The sequence below is a fragment of the Ranitomeya imitator genome, chromosome 4, assembly GCF_032444005.1.
Source record: "Ranitomeya imitator isolate aRanImi1 chromosome 4, aRanImi1.pri, whole genome shotgun sequence".
NCBI classification, from domain to species: domain Eukaryota; kingdom Metazoa; phylum Chordata; class Amphibia; order Anura; family Dendrobatidae; genus Ranitomeya; species Ranitomeya imitator.
This window is the reverse complement of record NC_091285.1, coordinates 285,605,026-285,625,276: the sequence shown is the minus strand read 5'-3', so window position 1 is coordinate 285,625,276 and position 20,251 is coordinate 285,605,026. Positions and strand designations below refer to the sequence as shown.

At 41.0% G+C, this 20,251-nt stretch overlaps 1 protein-coding gene across 1 annotated transcript in view; it reads right to left on the bottom strand.

Annotated features, from left to right (window-relative positions):
* Nucleotides 1-2,975: 2,975 nt before the first annotated feature.
* The window catches only part of LOC138674080 (uncharacterized protein C3orf20-like), a 39,421-nt gene continuing 22,145 nt past the window's right edge, over nucleotides 2,976-20,251 (bottom strand). The window contains exons 7-12 of the mRNA XM_069762028.1: nucleotides 18,628-18,723; nucleotides 17,750-18,077; nucleotides 15,554-15,670; nucleotides 13,191-13,333; nucleotides 8,858-8,933; nucleotides 2,976-3,447 (exon numbers count right to left, since the gene is read on the bottom strand). Of these exons, the coding sequence (XP_069618129.1) occupies nucleotides 8,858-8,933; nucleotides 13,191-13,333; nucleotides 15,554-15,670; nucleotides 17,750-18,077; nucleotides 18,628-18,723 (760 nt within the window). The 3' untranslated portion in view covers nucleotides 2,976-3,447. The remainder of the gene's footprint in view (nucleotides 3,448-8,857; nucleotides 8,934-13,190; nucleotides 13,334-15,553; nucleotides 15,671-17,749; nucleotides 18,078-18,627; nucleotides 18,724-20,251) is intronic.

The window sequence follows — 20,251 nt, the reverse complement described above, 5'->3', positions numbered from 1 at the left end:
ATGAGGGCCCTGCTCGCAAGCTTACAAACTATGAGGAAAAGGGGAGACACGAGAGGTGGATGGTAACAATTGCTTTAGTTATTCGGACCGGCCATAGTGTAAGGCTCGGGTGTTCATGTAAAGCTGCATGAACCAGTTAATTGCCTAAGTATGTAGCAGTACAGACACAGAGGGCTATTAACTGCATAAAGTGAATGAGAACATGATGCGAGGATTCTGATTGTTTTTTTTTTTTTTTAAAATAGGCCACACAGGGATCGTTAGGTTAATGCATTGAGGCGGTAGGCCAGTCTGAACAAATGTGTTTTTAGGGCACGCTTAAAACTGTGAGGATTGGGGATTAATCGTATTAACCTAGGTAGTGCATTCCAAAGAATCGGCGCAGCACGTGTAAAGTCTTGGAGACGGGAGTGGGAGGTTCTGATTATTGAGGATGCTAACCTGAGGTCATTAGCGGAGCGGAGGGCACGGGTAGGGTGGTAGACTGAGACCAGAGAGGAGATGTAGGGTGGTGCTGAGCCATGGAGTGCTTTGTGGATGAGGGTAGTAGTTTTGTACTGGATTCTGGAGTGGATGGGTAGCCAGTGTAATGACTGGCACAGGGTAGAGGCATCGGTGTAACGGTTGGTGAGGAATATGATCCTGGCAGCAGCATTCAGGACAGATTGGAGCGGGGAAAGTTTGGTAAGAGGGAGACCGATTAGAAGAGAGTTACAATAGTCCAGACGAGAATGAATAAGTGAAACAGTAAGAGTTTTTGCAGAGTCGAAAGTAAGAAAAGGGCGAATTCTAGAAATGTTTTTGAGATGCAGGTAAGAAGAGCGAGCCAGTGATCGGATGTGGGGGGTGAATGAAAGGTCAGAATCAAGGATGACCCCAAGGCAGCGGGCATGTTGCTTTGGAGTAATGGTGGAACCGCACACGGAGATGGCAATGTCAGGCAAAGGTAGGTTAGTAGAGGGAGAGAACACGAGGAGTTCAGTTTTTGACAGGTTTAGTTTCAGATAGAGGGAGGACATGATGTTAGAGACAGCGGTAAGACATTATCTCTTTTTCCAGCCTTTTCTGACTATTTAAGACCCTCCCCAAACTTGTGAACAGCACTCATACATGGTCAACATGGGAAAGACAAAGGAGCATTCCAAGGCCATCAGAGACAAGATCATGGAGGGTCACAAGGCTGGCAAGCGGTACAAAACCCTTTCCAAGGAGTTGGGCCTACCTGTCTCCACTGTTGGGAGCATCATCCAGAAGTGGAAGGCTTATGGAACTACTATTAGCCTTCCACGGCCTGGACAGCCTTTGAAAGTTTCCTCCCGTGCCGAGGCCAGGCTTGTCCGAAGCGTCAAGGCTAACCCAAGGACAACAAGGAAGGAGCTCCGGGAAGATCTCATGGCAGTGGGGACATTGGTTTCAGTCAATACCATAAGTAACGTACTCCACCGCAATGGTCTCCGTTCCAGACGAGCCCGTAAGGTACCTTTACTTTCAAAGCGTCATGTCAAGGCTCGTCTACAGTTTGCTTATGATCACTTGGAGGACTCTGAGACTGACTGGTTCAAGGTTCTCTGGTCTGATGAGACCAAGATCGAGATCTTTGGTGCCAACCACACACGTGACGTTTGGAGACTGGATGGCACTGCATACGACCCCAAGAATACCATCCCTACAGTCAAGCATGGTGGTGGCAGCATCATGCTGTGGGGCTGTTTCTCAGCCAAGGGGCCTGGCCATCTGGTCCGCATCCATGGGAAGATGGATAGCAAGGCCTACCTGGAGATTTTGGCCAAGGACCTCCGCTCCTCCATCAAGGATCTTAAGATGGGTCGTCATTTCATCTTCCAACAAGACAACGACCCACAGCACACAGCCAAGAAAACCAAGGCCTGGTTCAAGAGGCAAAAAATCAAGGTGTTGCAGTGGCCTAGTCAGTCTCCTGACCTTAACCCAATTGAAAACTTGTGGAAGGAGCTCAAGATTAAAGTCCACATGAGACACCCAAAGAACCTAGATAACTTGGAGAAGATCTGCATGGAGGAGTGGGCCAAGATAACTCCAGAGACCTGTGCCGGCCTGATCAGGTCTTATAAAAGACGATTATTAGCTGTAATTGCAAACAAAGGTTATTCCACAAAATATTAAACCTAGGGGTTGAATAATAATTGACCCACACTTTTATGTTTAAAATTTATAAAAATTTAACTGAGCAACAAAACTTTTTGGTTTGTAAGATTTATGCATCTGTTAATAAATCCTGCTCTTGTTTGAAGTTTGAAGGCTCTAACTTATTTGCATCTTATTAAACCTGCTAAATCTGCAGGGGGTTGAATACTACTTGTAGGCACTGTATATACATATATATATATATATATATATATATATATATATATATATATATATATATATATATATATATATATATATAGTGTGATGGCACCCACTGCATATATATATATATATATATATATATACACACACACAATATATCACAGAAGTGTGCACACCCATCACAAAGATGACACTTTGATACAATGTAAAGTAGTCAGTGTACAGTTTGTATAACAGTGTAAATTTTATAAGTAAATTCTATATAGCAGTAATGCTAGTTAAATTCCATATATTCAATGTTTGCACACATCTGAGCTCTTACAGCGTGCTGCTGAATTCTTTTGTTTGAGTAGCCTTAGTGGTTTACATTAGCACTGTTTTTAATCTGCAAAAAAATTATGAATGAAACGTGTGCTCATGTGAAAGAGGACCTTATTCTTTTTTCCTATGATGTCAGAGGTTCAGTGAGCGACTTCAACAGTAAAATATGATATCTCCCAGCACTTAAACAGTCAACTCCTAATATCAAAACTGCAGTGCCGAGAGCTAGACACAATCCTTATGTTATCAACTGGGTATAAAAAAAGACAAGAAGGGGAAAACAAATGACCAAAGATTATTTTTATTTCTTTGACTTTTGCCATATAATAAAATGTACATCGAGGTACAGAATATGTACTGTGCTCTACCCCCGTGTCAAGTTATAACATGATGTAAGGGTGTCGAAGTTAAGAAGTGATATATATATAATGTATTTCTTGCCTTGGTCATTGCTATTTAATCTGTATATACTATAGAAATGCCTGTATATACTGTGGTCTTGGAAAAATTCTGAATTTGCGCTGGCATAGCGATAATAGTCCTACCTATGTGTACAGGCCGGACAGTGGTAACAGCATGGATGTCTTGGTCTGAATGATGAACCGTGTTAGACTAATTATGTTATGTACAAGATATGACAAGGAAATTACAAACAATTTGTCCATTTACAAGTAGAAACCAATAGTTCATTGATATAAGTCACTAGTCAGAATGTAGCTGGTCATGTTTCAGGATCCTGAAGGATGGGTGGGCTCATCATATCCTTCCCCACCATGTCTGCTGATTTAATGGAGCAACCTGTGGTGAGATGACAAAAGAGAAGTTAAACTCGTGCCTCATGATTCAGTCAGTGATGACTGCACATTGCTCTCATGAATATCCTTAGTGCTGCCACTTAAGCAATCTAAGACATAGATGCTATAAATACTTGTTCCAATTAGGGATTCGCTGACACCACCAATGGTGATTGTCCTCATGGGAACTTAATGTTATGTGAATGGTTGACCATCATAAAAGTCTGCCCATATATTTCTTTAGTTTTAATTCATTAAAGGGAATCTGTCACCAGGTTTTTGCTACACCATCTGAAAGCAGCATAATGTAGAGACAGAGACCCCGATTTTAGCGATTTGTCACTTACTGAGCTGCTTGTTGCAGTTTTGATAAAATCCCTGTTTTATCTTCTGCAGATCTAGCAGCTCTCTAAATGCTGAGCTCTGTATAACCCTGCCCACATCACTGATGTGCAAAGCTGGTGGTGGGGGCTCATGAATATGAAGGACTACATGGCAGCAGGTTTACTAGTCCTCCTGTTATAATCTCCTGCTGATAAAACTGTGATTTTATAAAAACTACACTAATCAGCCCAGTAAGTGACACATCGCTGGAATCAGAGCCTCTAGCGTTATATTATGCTGCTCTCAGATTAGGCTGGAAAAAAATCTGGTGGAAGATTCACTGTTGATCTCCAATGGTTTTCTCTCATAGGTCATTTATCCTAATGATAAAAATGTGACTAAATTAAATCTTTACTCTGAATATTGGAATATAAAAAGGGTCTTGGAATCATTGCACAATAGTATATACACTGATCAGCGTCATGTTCCAGTTATTACACATAAGAGTGTGTGTACAAGATAGATATGACATTTAGGGCAAATTCAAAGGGTTTGGCAAATATATTGCATTAATCAAGTAGACGAATTAACAGAACTGTAAATATAAGGCTTATTTTAAAAGACCAAACAAGAGAAAAGTGTATGCATAAAGATTGGGATCACCACAATAATACAACAATAGTACACAAAATACAACTTTATTAAGGGAACTTTAGAAAAAATACATAAAAACACTTAAAAACCCCATAATGTGACCTGGGGTAACGGGTCAATACAAAATAACAGATAAATGCAATAACACAGTAAACAACTTTGTACAGCTCATATGCAACAGTGAATAAACAGCCGAGTCAATATTGCCAGCATGTGGGCATAATGTGAATAAAATCCACTACCACCCATACCACCAAAACCAGGATCCTGGATTAAGTCTAGGCACACACGATAATGCTCCCTAGACAGGGGGTCAAAATGGAAACAGGTGATACCAAGAAAATATATTTACCTTCAAAAAGTAGCCAATAATATCTACATCCCTAACCCCTGGTGTCAAGAACTTCTAATATCTTACCCTCCCTAAATAGGTTGGGCAGTAATAGGGATCCTGGCATGATAAGTAAAGTGGCACTGAAGCAGGCTGTGCAGTTGTTGGAGACCGCTCATTAAGTGTGTTTTTGGTTTATAAGGCTTATTTTGTAACATGTAATGATATGGCTACTATTGTTTTGGGGTTATACTTTTACTTATGGTATCTGTTAGCTTCAACTTTGATGTAGAGATTGAAAAGGTAGAAATGGTAATAAGCCACTTTTATCTTCTCTCTGGGAAGTCTGGCTGTGTCTGACAAAAGGCTCCCCACAACCACAACGTCATAATCTTGTGCACGCTGCCTACACTGCACCACAGAGTAATGTACGGAGTGCCCAGACATTTATAGTCTATGGGCAGTTCAGAAGTCGTGAAATACTATATTCCCCAGTGTATGATAAAACTAACATATACTCACCTACCACTCATTGGTCACTAATGGCTGCTTTGCACTCACTTCCTTCGGATGAACCTCGTACATCAAAGGGAAGTGTGACAAATGCGGCTGATTATCAACCGCTGATTGGCTGCAGGGCTCACGAGGCATAATAATGCCACACAAGCTCTCGGGGACCCAACCCTGACATCGCTGAATCGGTGCTGTGCAGGAGGAGAGTATATGGTATTTTTATTTTACACAGGGGAATAAAGTATTTCAGAAGGGGTTATCCTAGTAGTGGACCCTCTAAGTTGTCATCTTTCCTCTTAAAGGTATTTTAGCATTACTGTGCTCACCAGTACATTTTTTCTATTAAAGGGAAAGAGTGATCAGAAAAGGACCTATTGATTAAACCTGTTTTTAATGTTAAAGTTCTTTAATTTATGAAAAAATATATATTTTTAATTTTTCATATAATTATCTTTATTAAAAAAATCAGAAAGCTTGCCATTTTCATCCTGGACATTAAGTCTGATATTAGACTCATACCCCCTGTGTTTTTATATATGATGTTTTAGCCATCTCATCACAGATAGGATTAAAATAAAAGGTTGCATCTCTATATACATTAGTTCACACAGGATCCAGCATTCACAATAGGTGATCTCACCTCCTCCCTCTTTTCACAATGACAATTGCCCAGATTAGGGCATGCTCAGAAAAGGCTTCTATACACACAGCTATGGTCTATTGCAGTTACTGTCCATGGGACTGCTGAAAAGAACATGACGAGTCCAATATTAGGCCTTGAGTCCAGTGTGAAATTTACAAGATTGTTTTTTTGTAACCCCTTTACCCCCAAGGGTGGTTTGCACGTTAATGACCGGGCCAATTTTTACAATTCTGACCACTGTCCCTTTATGAGGTTATAACTCTGGAACGCTTCAACGGATCCCGGTGATTCTGACATTGTTTTCTCGTGACATATTGGGCTTCATGATAGTGGTAAAATTTCTATGATATTACCTGCATTTATTTGTGAAAAAAATGGAAATTTGGCGAAAATGTTGAAAATTTCGCAATTTTCCAACTTTGAATTTTTATGCAATTAAATCACAGATATGTCACACAAAATACTTAATAAGTAACATTTCCCACATGTCTACTTTACATCAGCACAATTTTGAAACCAAATTTTTTTTTTGTTAGGGAGTTATAAGGGTTAAAAGTTGACCAGCAATTTCTCATTTTTACAACACCATTTTTTTTTAGGAACCACATGTCATTTGAAGTCATTTTGAGGGGTCTATATGATAGAAAATAACCAAGTGTGACACCATTCTAAAAACTGCACCCCTCTAGGTGCTGAAAACCACATTCAAGAAGCTTATTAACCCTTCAGGTGTTTCACAGGAATTTTTGGAATGTTTAAATAAAAATGAACATTTAACTTTTTTCACACAAAATTTACTTCAGCTCCAATTTGTTTTATTTTACCAAGGGTATCAGGAGAAAATGGACCCCAAACGTTGTTGTACAATTTGTCCTGAGTACGCTGATACCCCATATGTGGGGGTAAACCACTGTTTGGGTGCATGACAGAGCTCGGAAGTGAAGGAGTGCCATTTGACTTTTCAATGCAACATTGACTGGAATTGAGATGGGACACCATGTTGCGTTTGGAGAGCCACTGATGTGCCTAAACATTGAAACCCCCCACAAGTGACACCATTTTGTTCACTGCAGGGGTTAACTAGTGGGACAGTTTTATAGGTCGGGTCGTTACGGTCGCGGCGATACTAAATATGTGTACTTTTGTTTTTTTTTATTATTTAGATAAAGAAATGTATTTATGGGGACAATATATATATATTTTTTTTACACATCTGAATATTTTTTTTTTACACTATAACATTGCCCCGGGGGGGGGGGGGGGGCATCATGTTATAGTGTAAGATCGCTGATCTAACACTTTGCCGTGCACTGTGTCAGATCAGCGATCACACAGGCATAGCACTGGCTTCCCTGCAGGACCCGCATGCAGCCCCGCAGCCATTTTGGATCCGGGCCTGCTGCAGGGAGGAGGTAAGGACCCTTGGAGCAACGCAATCACATCGCGTTGCTCCGAGAGTCTCAGGGAAGCACGCAGGGAGCCCCCTCCCTGCGCGATGCTTCCCTATGCCGCCGGAACACTGCAATCATGTTTGATCGCTCCTGGCACATAGTGCCGGATGTCAGCTGCGATAGTCAGCTGACACCTGGCCGCGACCGTGAGCGCGGCCGATTGACTATGACGTACTGTCTCGTCGGTGGTCATACGGCCCACCCCACCTCGACGGGATAGTACGTCACATGTCAGAAAGGGGTTAAGTAATATACAGGGTGGGCCATTTATATGGATACACTTAAATAAAATGGGAATGGTTGGTGATATCAACTTCCTGTTTGTGGCACATTAGTATATGGGAGGGGGAAAGCTTTTCACTCTTGACACACTGTTAGCAACACTGCAGAAGAAATGCTAGCACTAGCTCGGACCTGACACCCATAATGTGGTGGTGCACCATCTTGGGTGTCAGGTCTGAGCATTCCTACATGAACAGTTTCCTGGGAAATGGATTGGTCGTCCAGGGCCAGCTGAATGGCCACCAAGGTCTCCCGATCTGACCCCCTTAGACTTTTATCTTTGGGGTCATCTGAAGGCAATAGTCTATGCTGTGATGATACAAGATGTGCAGCATCTGAAACAACGGATACTAGAAGCCTGTGCTAGCATTTCTTCTGCGGTGTTGCTATCAGTGTGTCAATCAAGAGTGGGAAAAGAGGGTTGCATTGACAATCCAACACAATGGGCAGCACTTTGAACACATTTTATAAGTGGTCATAAAGTTGTTAATAACTCATGAAAGAATAAAGCTACGTTAAAACCAAGCAAAACATGGTTTTTCTTGTGAAATTCTCAATAAGTTCGATGTGTCACAGGACCCTCTTCCCATTGAAAAAAATAAAGTTGGATCCAAAATGGCTGACTTCAAAATGGCCGCCGTGGTCACCACCCATCTTGAAAAGTTTTTCCCCTCCCACATACTAATGTGCCACAAACAGGAAGTTGATATCACCAACCATTCCCATTTTATTTAGGTGTATCCATATAAATAGCCCACCCTGTAGATAGTGAAATGCAAAAGCTTATCTACCTGGAGAACAAAAGGATCTGATGTCATAATTCACACTGCCGATCCTTATCTCCCACAAAATAATGTGCAAGGGTAGAGTTAGATGGCTTCCAAAAACATTTGAGGGTTCGATGTTCAAATTGGTGGGTTGGGTCAACTTTAGTGTGCTTGGGGGCACTTTATTTTGCTCATTTGTCATTAAATGAGTTAAAGTGCCATTGTTTCCATTCCATTAATGTAATATTCTGTTAACCCAATTGAATTTACACTTCAACCACATATTGATGACTCTTCCTAATGCATTCTACTGATGTACAAAGGCTAAAATATGACATTTCTCTTACTGTCCGAATACTTCTGGACATAACTGTGTGCGCATACATGTATATAATATACACACAAGCTGTGGGCTGCTACACAATATTGTCTACAATGATTTGTAATACCTAGGGGCAGACTTTCTCAATAGTTGTGGTTGTTCGAGGTATAGCTGAAGATGAATAGTCCACGTGTTCTTCGTAGCTTTAAGAACAAAATAAATGTGAAATCAGGATTACTAAATAGTTAAGTTAAATTGAGATAGAAATAAAAAACAGCCAATATATAATGCAGTGAATTGATATAATATTTAGGTTCTGTTCACATATTTGCGCCACTTTGTTGTTTTTTTTTTCCTGCAAAATCTGTGGCTATACAACAACCGCAGAAAAAAAATGTTCCATGGCCTCAGTGGTTGAATACAGACTTATGGTTGTGCACTTCTCTATTAACAGTGTTTTACTTGTAGAATTAGTTGAATGGATTTAGGCTGGAGCATAACACAGTTAGTATTGGCAATGAACCTTAAAAAAGTGGAGGGAGGGTTAACACATCTGCTTTGAGAGTTCAATTTTTCAGAGAACTCATCAAAATAACTTAGTTTTTTAGCACATTTAATATAACTAAGCATTAACCTTAATTTCTAATTGTTTATATCACAAGTGTATCATTCAAAGAAATGCGAATTGACAAGTGTGCACAAGTACTGAGAAGGCGAAGGGTATGTTCACACGTTCCTGATTTCCATCCTTTTTTTTTCAGGACTGTTTTTTAAAAAACTGCAGCTCTTGGCAGAAAACGCAGGTCCTTTTTTTGGTCCTTTTTTTGATGCGTTTTTTGATCCTTTTTTTGATCCCTTTTTTTATGCAGTTTTCTATGCAGTCTGTGTGTTTTCTAGGAAGTTTTTTAGGGTTGAAATGGCTGAAAATACCCTAACCCTACCCCTAACCCTACCCCTAACCCTAACCCTACCCCTAACCCTAACCCTATTCTAACCTTAGTGGAAAAAAAAAAAATCTTAATTTTTTTTTATTGTCCCTACCTATGGGGGTGACAAAGGGGGGGGTGTCATTTACAATTTTTTTTTATTTTGATCACTGAGATATAACCTATCTCAGTGATCAAAATGCACTTTGGAACGAATCTGCCAGCCGGCAGATTCGGCGGGCGCACTGCGCATGCGCCCGCCATTTTGCAAGATGGCGGCGCCCAGGGAGAAGACGGCCGGACGGACACCGGGACGCCGGGTAAGTATACGGGGGGGAGATTAGGGCACGGGGGGGCATCGGAGCACTGGGGGGTGGCATCGGAGCACAGGGCGGTGGGATTGGAGCACGGGGGGGCGGGATCGGAGCACGGGGGGGCAGCCACACTCCGCCCACGCACTTCCGCCCGCTTCCCCGCACTTCCTGCTGCAGCGGTTCGGCACCACAAACCGCAGTAAAACCCGCAGATATTTTTTTCATCTGCGGGTTTTACTGCGGGTTTGACCTCACAATGGAGGTCAATGGGTGCAGAACCGCTGCGGCTCCGAAAAAAAGAAGTGACATGGTACTTCTTTTTTCCCGCAGCTATTCAACGCGGTTTTTTTTTTTTATTTTCCGCATTGTGGGCACAGCAGTTCCTGTTTTCCATAGGGTACAATGTAATGTACCCTGCATGGAAAACAGCTGCGGACCCGCAGCGGGAAAATCGCGGCAATTCCGCAAGAAAAAAAGGATCGTGTGAACATGGCCTAAAAGCCTAACAAGTAGCAGGGCGAATAGTATTTGCATGTGATTCTTTACTAAGCAGCATGACAGCACTCATAGGGTTCACAAGTGCAGATGACACTGAACATCTGGACGGACGCAACGTTCCAGGCTGCTGGACATTGGCGGAGTCCATATGTAACACAGAGATGTTTTACAAGCAGGGGAAATAATGAGCTCAGAATCCGGTCCAGGGATTCAGATTTCAGTCACTTCAGTTTGTAGATGATTGGACTTCCTATAATTTGCTACCTGCTGTTTTCTGGTTTGAGTCACAGTGTGACCCTCCAGTAGACTTTAATAGATCCCTCCAGGTCAGGGTCCTACCTCTCTGATCTTTACACTTCTATTAGAACGCCTTAAGCAACTAGCATGTATCAAAGCACAGGATATCTTACAGGACCATAATATAACTATAAAAGGGTGATGTGCCCTTCTAAGTGGAATGACATTTGTTTCATTAACATCGGATACATTTTCAAGATGTAACATGCAAATATACAAAATATGAATGCATGGACCCATTATTTCTATTGGCCAGCTATACAACGTGTCATGCAATTTGCCTGCCAGATAAATGATTTCATTTATTTTCATTACAATACGATCTGTAATTCTGCCAAGCAAAAAAAAAAGGGTTTTCACTCAAGTTATTAATGGGCTCCTGGCACAAAGTTTACCATCTTGGAATCAGAGGCTCTAGAAGATTCTGTATAGAGGCCAAGTGCTACTGCAACGTTTGCACTTTGTATACTTACTCCCTTCCCTCTAGGAAATACTGACAGCAATGTCGCTGTGCAAGAATATTTTTACAGCTAAGTTACAGTATAATGAACATTAGTTTCTCTGCTCAGGGAAGATAAAGTTGGCCATATACACTAGTTGGCTATTGGCCAATCGTTTGGAAAACAGCCATCTCTGCCAACTCTCCTATATACAGGAGTCCTCGTTCGTCCACGTTATTGTGGTTTCTATGAGAAAGCCATTGGCTGACACATCGGCCGGCAGCTAATCTCAGGGAGAACAATGCAACTTGCAGTCAGAAATCGGACATGTATAATCGACATCTCTTCCAGCCAAAAGGTGGCCGACGACCCCATACACATTAGAAAATCAACTGGGTTCAGCCAACTTAAGTTTTATGTGTATGGGGTCTGTAGTGATGTCACAATGCAGGAGAAGTGGCTAAAGTGAGCTTATCGTTTTGGAATTATAGTCACTTTGATATCATTTGCCACATACTTCAAAAATATGAGCGACCAAACAAGGCAAATCTTTATTGGTCAACCTCCACAACCCCTTTGTACACTGTGTGCAGAATTATTAGGCAAGTTGTACTTTGATCACATGATACTTTTTATACATGTTGTCCTACTCCAAGCTGTTCAGGCTTGAGAGCCAACTACCAATTAAGCAAATCAGGTGATGTGCATCTCTGTAATGAGGAGGGGTGTTGTCTAATGACATCAAAACCCTATATAAGGTGTGCTTAATTATTAGGCAACTTCCTTTCCTTTGGCAAAATGAGTCAGAAGAGAGATTTGACGGGCTCTGAAAAGTCCAAAATTGTGAGATGTCTTGCAGAGGGACATCAAAGACCTCGCCCTATCCTGGATTTCTTCATACCTTTCCAACCGCACATTCAGCTTCTCCCACTCCCACACTACCTCCTCATCCCACCCTCTCTCTCTGTTGGAGTCCCCCAAGGCTCTGTTCTAGGACACCTACTCTTCCCAATCTATACACTTGGCCTGGGACAACTCATAAAGTATGGATTCCATGGATTTCAGTACCACTTTTACGCTGATGACACTCAGATCTACCTCTCTAGCACAGATGTCACCTCTCTGCTGTCCAGAATCCCAGAATGTCTATCAGCCATATCCTTCTTCTCCTCTCGCTTCCTCAAAATCAATGTGGACAAATCTGAACTCATCCTTCTTCCATCTCACAGTTCTCCCCTACCTGATCTATCTATCACAATAAATTACATCACGCTTTCCCCCATACCGGAAGTCCACTGCCTCAGAGTAACCCTCGATTCTGTTCTGTCCTTCAAACCGCATATCCAAGCTCTTTCCACCTCCTGCCGCCTCCAGCTCAAAAATATTTCCAGAATCCATCCTTTCCTCAACCCTCAATCTACTAAATTGCTTGTTCATGACCTCATCATCTCCAGCCTCGACTACTGCCTCGGGACTTATGATCCAAATGCATCTGCAACTCTGGCCGTCCTATGATGCAGCTTGTGACCCATCTATATCTTTGTCACCTGCTCTGGGCTGTGTGACAATCTCTCCAATCCCCTCAAAATTACATATCACAGGGAGAGGTCAGGAGGGGGAGTATTTAAAAACCACTGCATCACACTGGGGGTCCAGGTCAATATTTTAAGGGGTTTACCAGCAAGAAATATTTATCACCAATCTGTTGGGTAGATGATAAATAATAAATCAATAGGGGTTTGACTATTTGGACCCCACAATGATGAATAGTGAGGTAAATTAGTTTTCGCGGAGCATGCATGATGCCACTCCATATAATTCCAACAGCGTTATGGAATAGCGGTGACAAATCATGTAATCATTTTCCTTAAAAATAAAAGTTAACAGACTTAGTATATGAACTAATATGGCATTGAAAATATTTGGCCACATGAAAAAAAAAAATTTTGCACAAATGGGATTACATGACAAAAAATTATAGCTACCTAAATTTGAAATCCTTAGGTAAATAGCATCCGGTTTGGTAGTCGCTCCTAGTTTTTATGATCTGTTTCTGAAGGTCTGTAATTGATCGACTGTATCCATTGAAAATATAGTTTGCAAACATCAGTTTGCCACATATATACATCTAGAAAACAAAATACAAAAAAAAAGTGCAGTATAAGTGTGGCTGGAGTGCTTTTGGAACGAGAAAACACTTCTCAAGCCTCTGTCACTCCAGCTCTATTCCTCACCCAGCACTGCTCCTCCTAATTAGCTGACAGCTTGACGTTGGAGGTGTCGTCAAAGGAGTTGTCAAACCAGAAGGAGGAAGCAGTGCGGGAAATAGAGCTGGAGTGACAGAGGCTTGAGAAGAGCTTCCAAGCGCCAAAAGTACTTCAGCTCCATTTGCATATAGTTTTAAACACTCAGTAATGGAGGAGCAGACTGGCCATTTATTGCTGGACTTGTATCTGGAAGAGCTACATGTGCCTATATATTTTTTTTTTTGGTGTAGAGGAGGAAGTGAAGGGGTGAAATCCTGCTGACAGATCCCCCATGTCTTTACAATAAATAAGCTGAGCATTGATCTCCCCATCAGAAGACCTCATTCACGTGGTGCAAAGGCCTTTTGTTTTGTGTCAATAGTAGGATTGGATCACATCAGAGGATATTGGAGAAGCCAGCTTTTTGGTGAAGGGTTTCAGTGCTTTCCTCCAGAGTCCATCTCCTGTTTTGGCACATAGCTTACAGTTCTCACATGGACACAGGATATCTTTCTCTCTACATATGGTGTCTGTACTGTGCTACATTGCAGCAGGGACTTGATATCTACATTCACATTGCAATGTTTGCTCATATTTGTAACAATCGCTCATTGATTATATCATGTAATATGGCATGCATTAGTTCAGTCAGGGGCAGCACCTTACAAGTGTGGACTATTGATTAGGATGTAGTCATACAGGTATGAAAAAGCAAGCAGTGAAACATGTAAAAAAAAATGAATTTCACTTGCAAAAAAAATGCAGAATCAACTTCATTGGAAAACCACATCAAAACCTGAGCAAATTGGACATGAGTTTTTTGGCTAAGTGTTCTTACACCTGCCCATGTGAATAAACCCCTATTGAAAAGAAAATAGTTTCCTAAATCCAAGTTCCCAGGAGTGTATGTTTGGTCTGTGTGTGCAATGGATCGCCATGGATCAACGTTAGCACTCTGCGGGACCCATCCGCTATGTGGCCGAGCACACGAAGCTGCACACACAGGTCCGAAAGGTTCAGCCCATGTCTACACTGTGCAGAAAAGAGAATAATCCTTCCGCACACTTCTAGCTACTATGTAATTAGCTAAGTTGCTGAGTCTGGTGGTGGTGGAATATACCCACAAGTATCTGCAGGCTCCATGCCACGGGCCAGGGCTCCGACATCATAACTCAAGGGTTCATGGGTGATGTTTTATGCTACGTCCTCATGTGTACCCTTCTTTGCCCTAGGACTAAACACAGTGGGACTGAAACACTAAATCCCATTCTTCTGTACACAATGTTTTCAAGACTATTCCTGCTGGATCTCGGACAAATATTAGGTCCTTGGCTGAAGAATGCACTTAGCAATGTACGTGGAAATATGCTATGGCTGTATATAAAGTCTATGTATGGAATGTAAGTCCGCAAGGACAGGGTCTTCTCCCCTCTGTACCAGTCTGTCACTGTAAACCTGTTTACTGTAAACGATATCTATAACCCTGTATGTAACCCCTTTCTCATGTACAGCACCATGGAATTAATGGTGCTATATAAATAAATAATAATAATGTATATATATAATACTGGTAGCTATAGCATAATATATCAATTAGAGTTCATTGAAATGTCATTGATGACACATTATGTAAAATTAACAGAGGTTTGGGAACTTACATTCTACATTGGGAAAAAAAACATTGTTAAAGGAACAATGGAAAGACAATGAAAGTGCATAAAGGGCATAAAAGGAAAAATGAGCACACAGCTCCCCATGGTACAATAAAATGCTGTGAGCTGTGGCTGATGAAGGATTGTGCTGCCACCCAGTGGACACTACGAGACCACATTATATCATGTTCTATATACATGGGATTATACAGTATGTCTCAGGTCAGCGGTTGTCTGGATTGTGCTGCATTGTACACAAACACACACTGGTGCTGGATTGTAATACAAGAATATAAAACTGTTTAGACACTTGTTTTGGAACCAACGTAGGAGGCAACATGCTAGTAAATTAGCTCTATAATAGGCCCCCGCCCCCCATTTTACAGCCACATCTACAGACAGTTCATGCATTAGCATATAGACCACGCTAATAAATACATATGTTCTTACCAAGATCATTCCTGGAGCTACATTGTGGCGCTGACCCAGTAAAGGCTGTTTGCAACCTGTGACAATATTGCATGTGTTTATGTCATACTTTAATAGACGGAAGGAGTCCACCCGGCTCTGTAACAGAAAGACATTTAGTTACCAGTGTAGAAACTGAAATACCGTAGAAGATATATAATCTGGACTCTAGAGGTGCGTCTACGCTGCGCGATAAACAACCGCTGAAGGGCAATGTGCGAGCACAAAGACATGAACAGTCTAGAATTGTAAGGGTATGTTAGTTTTAACATTGAGAGATAGAATATCAAAAATAAAATCCAGAAAAATCACATTGTATACATTATATAAATATATTTGCATTTTGCAGTGAGAAATAAGTATTCGATTCCTCTGGCAAACAAGACTTCATACTTGTTGGCAAAACCCTTGTTGGCAAGCACAGCAATCAGACGATTTTTGTAGTTGATGATGAGATTTGCACACGTCAGGAGGAATTTTGGTCCACTCCTCTTTGTAGATGATCTCTAAAATCATTAAAATTTTGAGGCTGTCGCTTGGCAACTCGGAGCTTCAACCTCCTCCATAAGTTTTCTATGGGATTAAGGTCTGGAGACTGGCTAGGCCACTCCGTGACCTTATTGTGCTTCTTTTTGAGCCACTCCTTTGTTGCCTTGGCTGTATGTTTTGGGTCATTGTCTTGCTGGAAGACCCAGTCACGACCCATTTTTAATATCCTGGCAAATGGAAGGAGGTTGCCACTCAGAATTTTACGTACATGACTCTATTCATTCTCCCATTGATGCGGTGAAGTAGTCCTGTGCCCTTAGCAGAGAAACACCCCCAAAACATAATGTTTCCACCTCCATGCTTGACAGTGGGGACGGTGTTCTTTGGGTCATATGCAGCATTTCTCTTCCTTCAAACACGGAGAGTTGAGTTAATGCCAAAGACATCAATTTCTGTCTCATCTGACCACAGCACCTTCTCCCAATCACTCACAAAATCATCCAGACATTCATTGGCAATCTTCCAATGGGCCTGCACATGTGCCTTCTTGAGCAGGGGGACCTTGCGGGCACTTCAGGATTTTAAACCTTTATGGCGTAATGTGTTAGCAATGGTTTTCTTGGTGACCGTGGTCCCAGCTGCCTTGAGATCATTAACAAGTTCCCCCTGTGTAGTTTTAGGCTAATGTCTCACCTTCCTCATGATCAAGGATACCCACGAGGCGAGATTTTGCATGGTGCCCCAGATTGATGTTGATTGACAGTCATTTTGTATTTCTTCCATTTTCTTACTATTGCACCAACAGTTGTCTCTTTCTCACCCAGCGTCCTACTTATGGTTTTGTAACCTATTCCAGCTTTGTACAGATCTATGATCTTGTCCCTGACATCCTTATAAAGCTCTTTGGTCTTGCCCATGTTGTAGAGGTTAGTCTGACTGAGTCTGTGGACAGGAGTCTTTTATAAAGGTGACTATGTAAGACAGCTGTCTTTAATGCAGGTAACGAGTTCATTAGGAGCGTCTAAGGCTGCCGTCACACTAGCAGTATTTGGTCAGTATCCTACATCAGTATTTGTAAGCCAAAACCAGGAGTCGAAAGTATAATAGAAACATATGCACCACTTCTGCATTTATCACCCACTCTTGGTTTTGGCTGACAGATACTGATGTAAAATACTGACCAAATACTGCTAGTGTGACGGCAGCCTAACTGGTCTGTAGGAGCCAGATCGCTTAATGGTTAGTAGGGGATCAAATACTTATTTCTCACTGCAAAAATGCAAATACGTTTATATAATTTATAGAATGTGATTTTCTGGGTTTTATTTTTGATATTCTAACTCTCAATGTTAAAATTAACCTACCATTAAATTCATAGACTGTTCATGTCTTTGTCTGGGCAAACTTACAAAATCATCAAGGGATCAAATACTTATTTCCCCCACTGTATATACCTGGATGGAGCCCAGGATAAGTGACATATACCAGGATGGGGGGGATATATATACCACGATGGGTCACAGGATAAGGGACAGATACCAGGGTGAGGGACATATATACCAGGATTGAGGGTGCATATATATATTATTTTCATGATAGGGGAGGGGGTTCCAAGTCTTGCACCAGTGTCCATCAGACTTTAGATATACCACAGATAATATACCATAAGTCACCATTTGAGTCACTTACCTGCAAACATGGCATACTTCTATAGCGGTTCTTCTTTTCATATAGCTTGTCTAACAAATCCTTATTATCAGTTTTCTCAGAGCCCAAGGATGACACCACACACACTACAATGATTTGCTCCAAGGATGAAGTCTTACTTATCAGCTGGTCAAACTCTAGGTCTGTTACATAGGGAACCTGGTGACTGCTACATCTACATATACTGCTGTCTTCACCCAACATCATTTTGTGTAAGACGACAGGGCAGGTATAATGTGATGTGTGCCAAATCTTCTCCGGCCACAGTTCTAAAACAACCGGGGGATTGGTAAGAGTTGCTGCATGGGTCCTATAAGAAAGGCAGGTGAGAAGAAAGCAAAATTCATCTGAAGTCTAAAATAGAAGCTTAAATACACAATGTTAATGAGTTGACAAACCAAGAAAAAGGAATAATCTAAAATTATCCTCAGCACAGCCAATAAATATAATTAGGTAAAAAAAACTTGAGCCCTATGGGTGCTTTCATATTGTGTTCCGGCACCCGTTCAAAACATATATGCCGACGGGGCCATAGACTGTAAAAGTTCCGTCAGAGCGAGCGTGAGCTCTGATGTGCATCATTTTCGGGTGTATACCAACTGGAGCAGACACCCAGACACAGTCTACTACGTCTGACTGTCCATCTCCGGTAGGAGTACACGCTCGATAATAATGCACAGTAGACCGAACTTTTGATCTGCTGGCATTATAGTCTATGGCCCCGTTCAGACGTAAGCGCATCAGCTTGAGGGTCTTTACACGTGGATTCTTACCCTTACATCATGCTATTGAATAAAAATGTAATGTATAGTACATGGGAAAATAAAATTGTAAACTTATGGCAAACTGTGGTTCCTTACCCTGATTTATTAACACTTAATCCATTTACATTTTTGCTGAAGTTTGGATCAGCAGCAGCAGTTTGGTCCCTTCTTGTGCTTGATAAAGATGAAGGTCTAAATCAGACATCAAGAACAAAAATCAATACAGGACTGACACAAAAATAGTCATCACTTTGTTTTTGGGTGGAAAGTCCAATATCTTAGCTAAATTGGCCATAGCCTAACTTTATTGCCACAGGGAAAGATTAAAGGTGGTCTTCGAAAGCTGTGGTGTTGCCAGTTAAGATAATTTTTTTTCTGACGTTGCATTTCTGTCACAAGAAAACCACAGCATTTTACCGTTGCAGAAAAGTAAATAAGATTTCTAAAAAAAAAATATTAATAATAATTTCCTTGCAAATTTAAAGCAGTTTCAGATGTCAGCATGTCAATTCGCTCAGCATTTTTCATACATTCTAATGAATGGGAGAATTAAGGCATCAAAAAAGGGCTTTTTTATGCAGTCCTTTTCTGGCCAGATCTTATTTTAAAGTATATCGCTTTATATATTTTCAGTGCCATTTTCCAGATTTTATACAGTATGCTATGGATATTTGTTCGAGTTTTTCATTTATATATACCGGTAACTTGTTTCTGATCCCTATAGATCATGAAATGTTTGCTGCAATACGTTATACATACATGAAAAAAGCGTATATGCCTGACTGTGAGTCATTTGTCACCCATAAGAGCCCATTTAAAAAAATATAAAATTAGGGGGTATGTTTTTACTGGATAGTGCAAGATTGTATTAAATAGGTTCACTGAAAAACTGAGAATTCATTCATATCTCCTTTGGAGCCGTCGTTGGACATTCCATAGTAGCATCGCATGCTGCGCAATTTTATTTTCAGCAAAATAGTGGTCTCTATATATTCAATGGGGTTCTTCATGCAGCAATTGTTTCTGTCATTTGATGGATCTAAAAAATTCTAAAATTTCTGTTCTTATAACATAAATATGGAATGCGTAACGCAAATGTAAGTACATATTTTCTTACCCCCGTTATTTTAGCACTATTGGTGACTATGGGTAATTTTTCATTGGACATGGAAAACCCTTTAAATGAGGTTGTCCTGGATTATACTTTTTATACTGGTTTTGCAGTACAGTTCTATTCACTTAAAGGGAACCTGTCACCTGAATTTGCCTTGCGCAGGTGTGTACTATGGAGGACAGAGAATGAACTTCAATCCAATATTGCGGCCAGCTTGCAGCCAGCGGGTAAAAAAAGGGTGAGTCAAACACCTGAAACTCCGCCCATATGACCAAAAAACGGTGCCGCCAAATTCAGGTAACAAGTTCCCTTTAAGTGGATTTCAGCTTCAATACCAACATGTCTCACAGACATATTCTCCCTATTTCTAGACAAAAAAAAGAAGCAGACACTTTTTTTTAACCCTGAAAAACCTTTTTAAAAGGTATGTGCACATGTTATGTATTTGGTACAAACATTTCTGCATCTCTTGGCAGGAAAAACCGCTGTGTAAAAGAGATGCGTTTTTGCCACATTTTTTTTACATGCGTTTTTGGTGCAGATTTTTCCCCACTCATTAAGGTACGTCCCCACAATGAGCTTTAGGTCAGTTTTTGACATTGCATA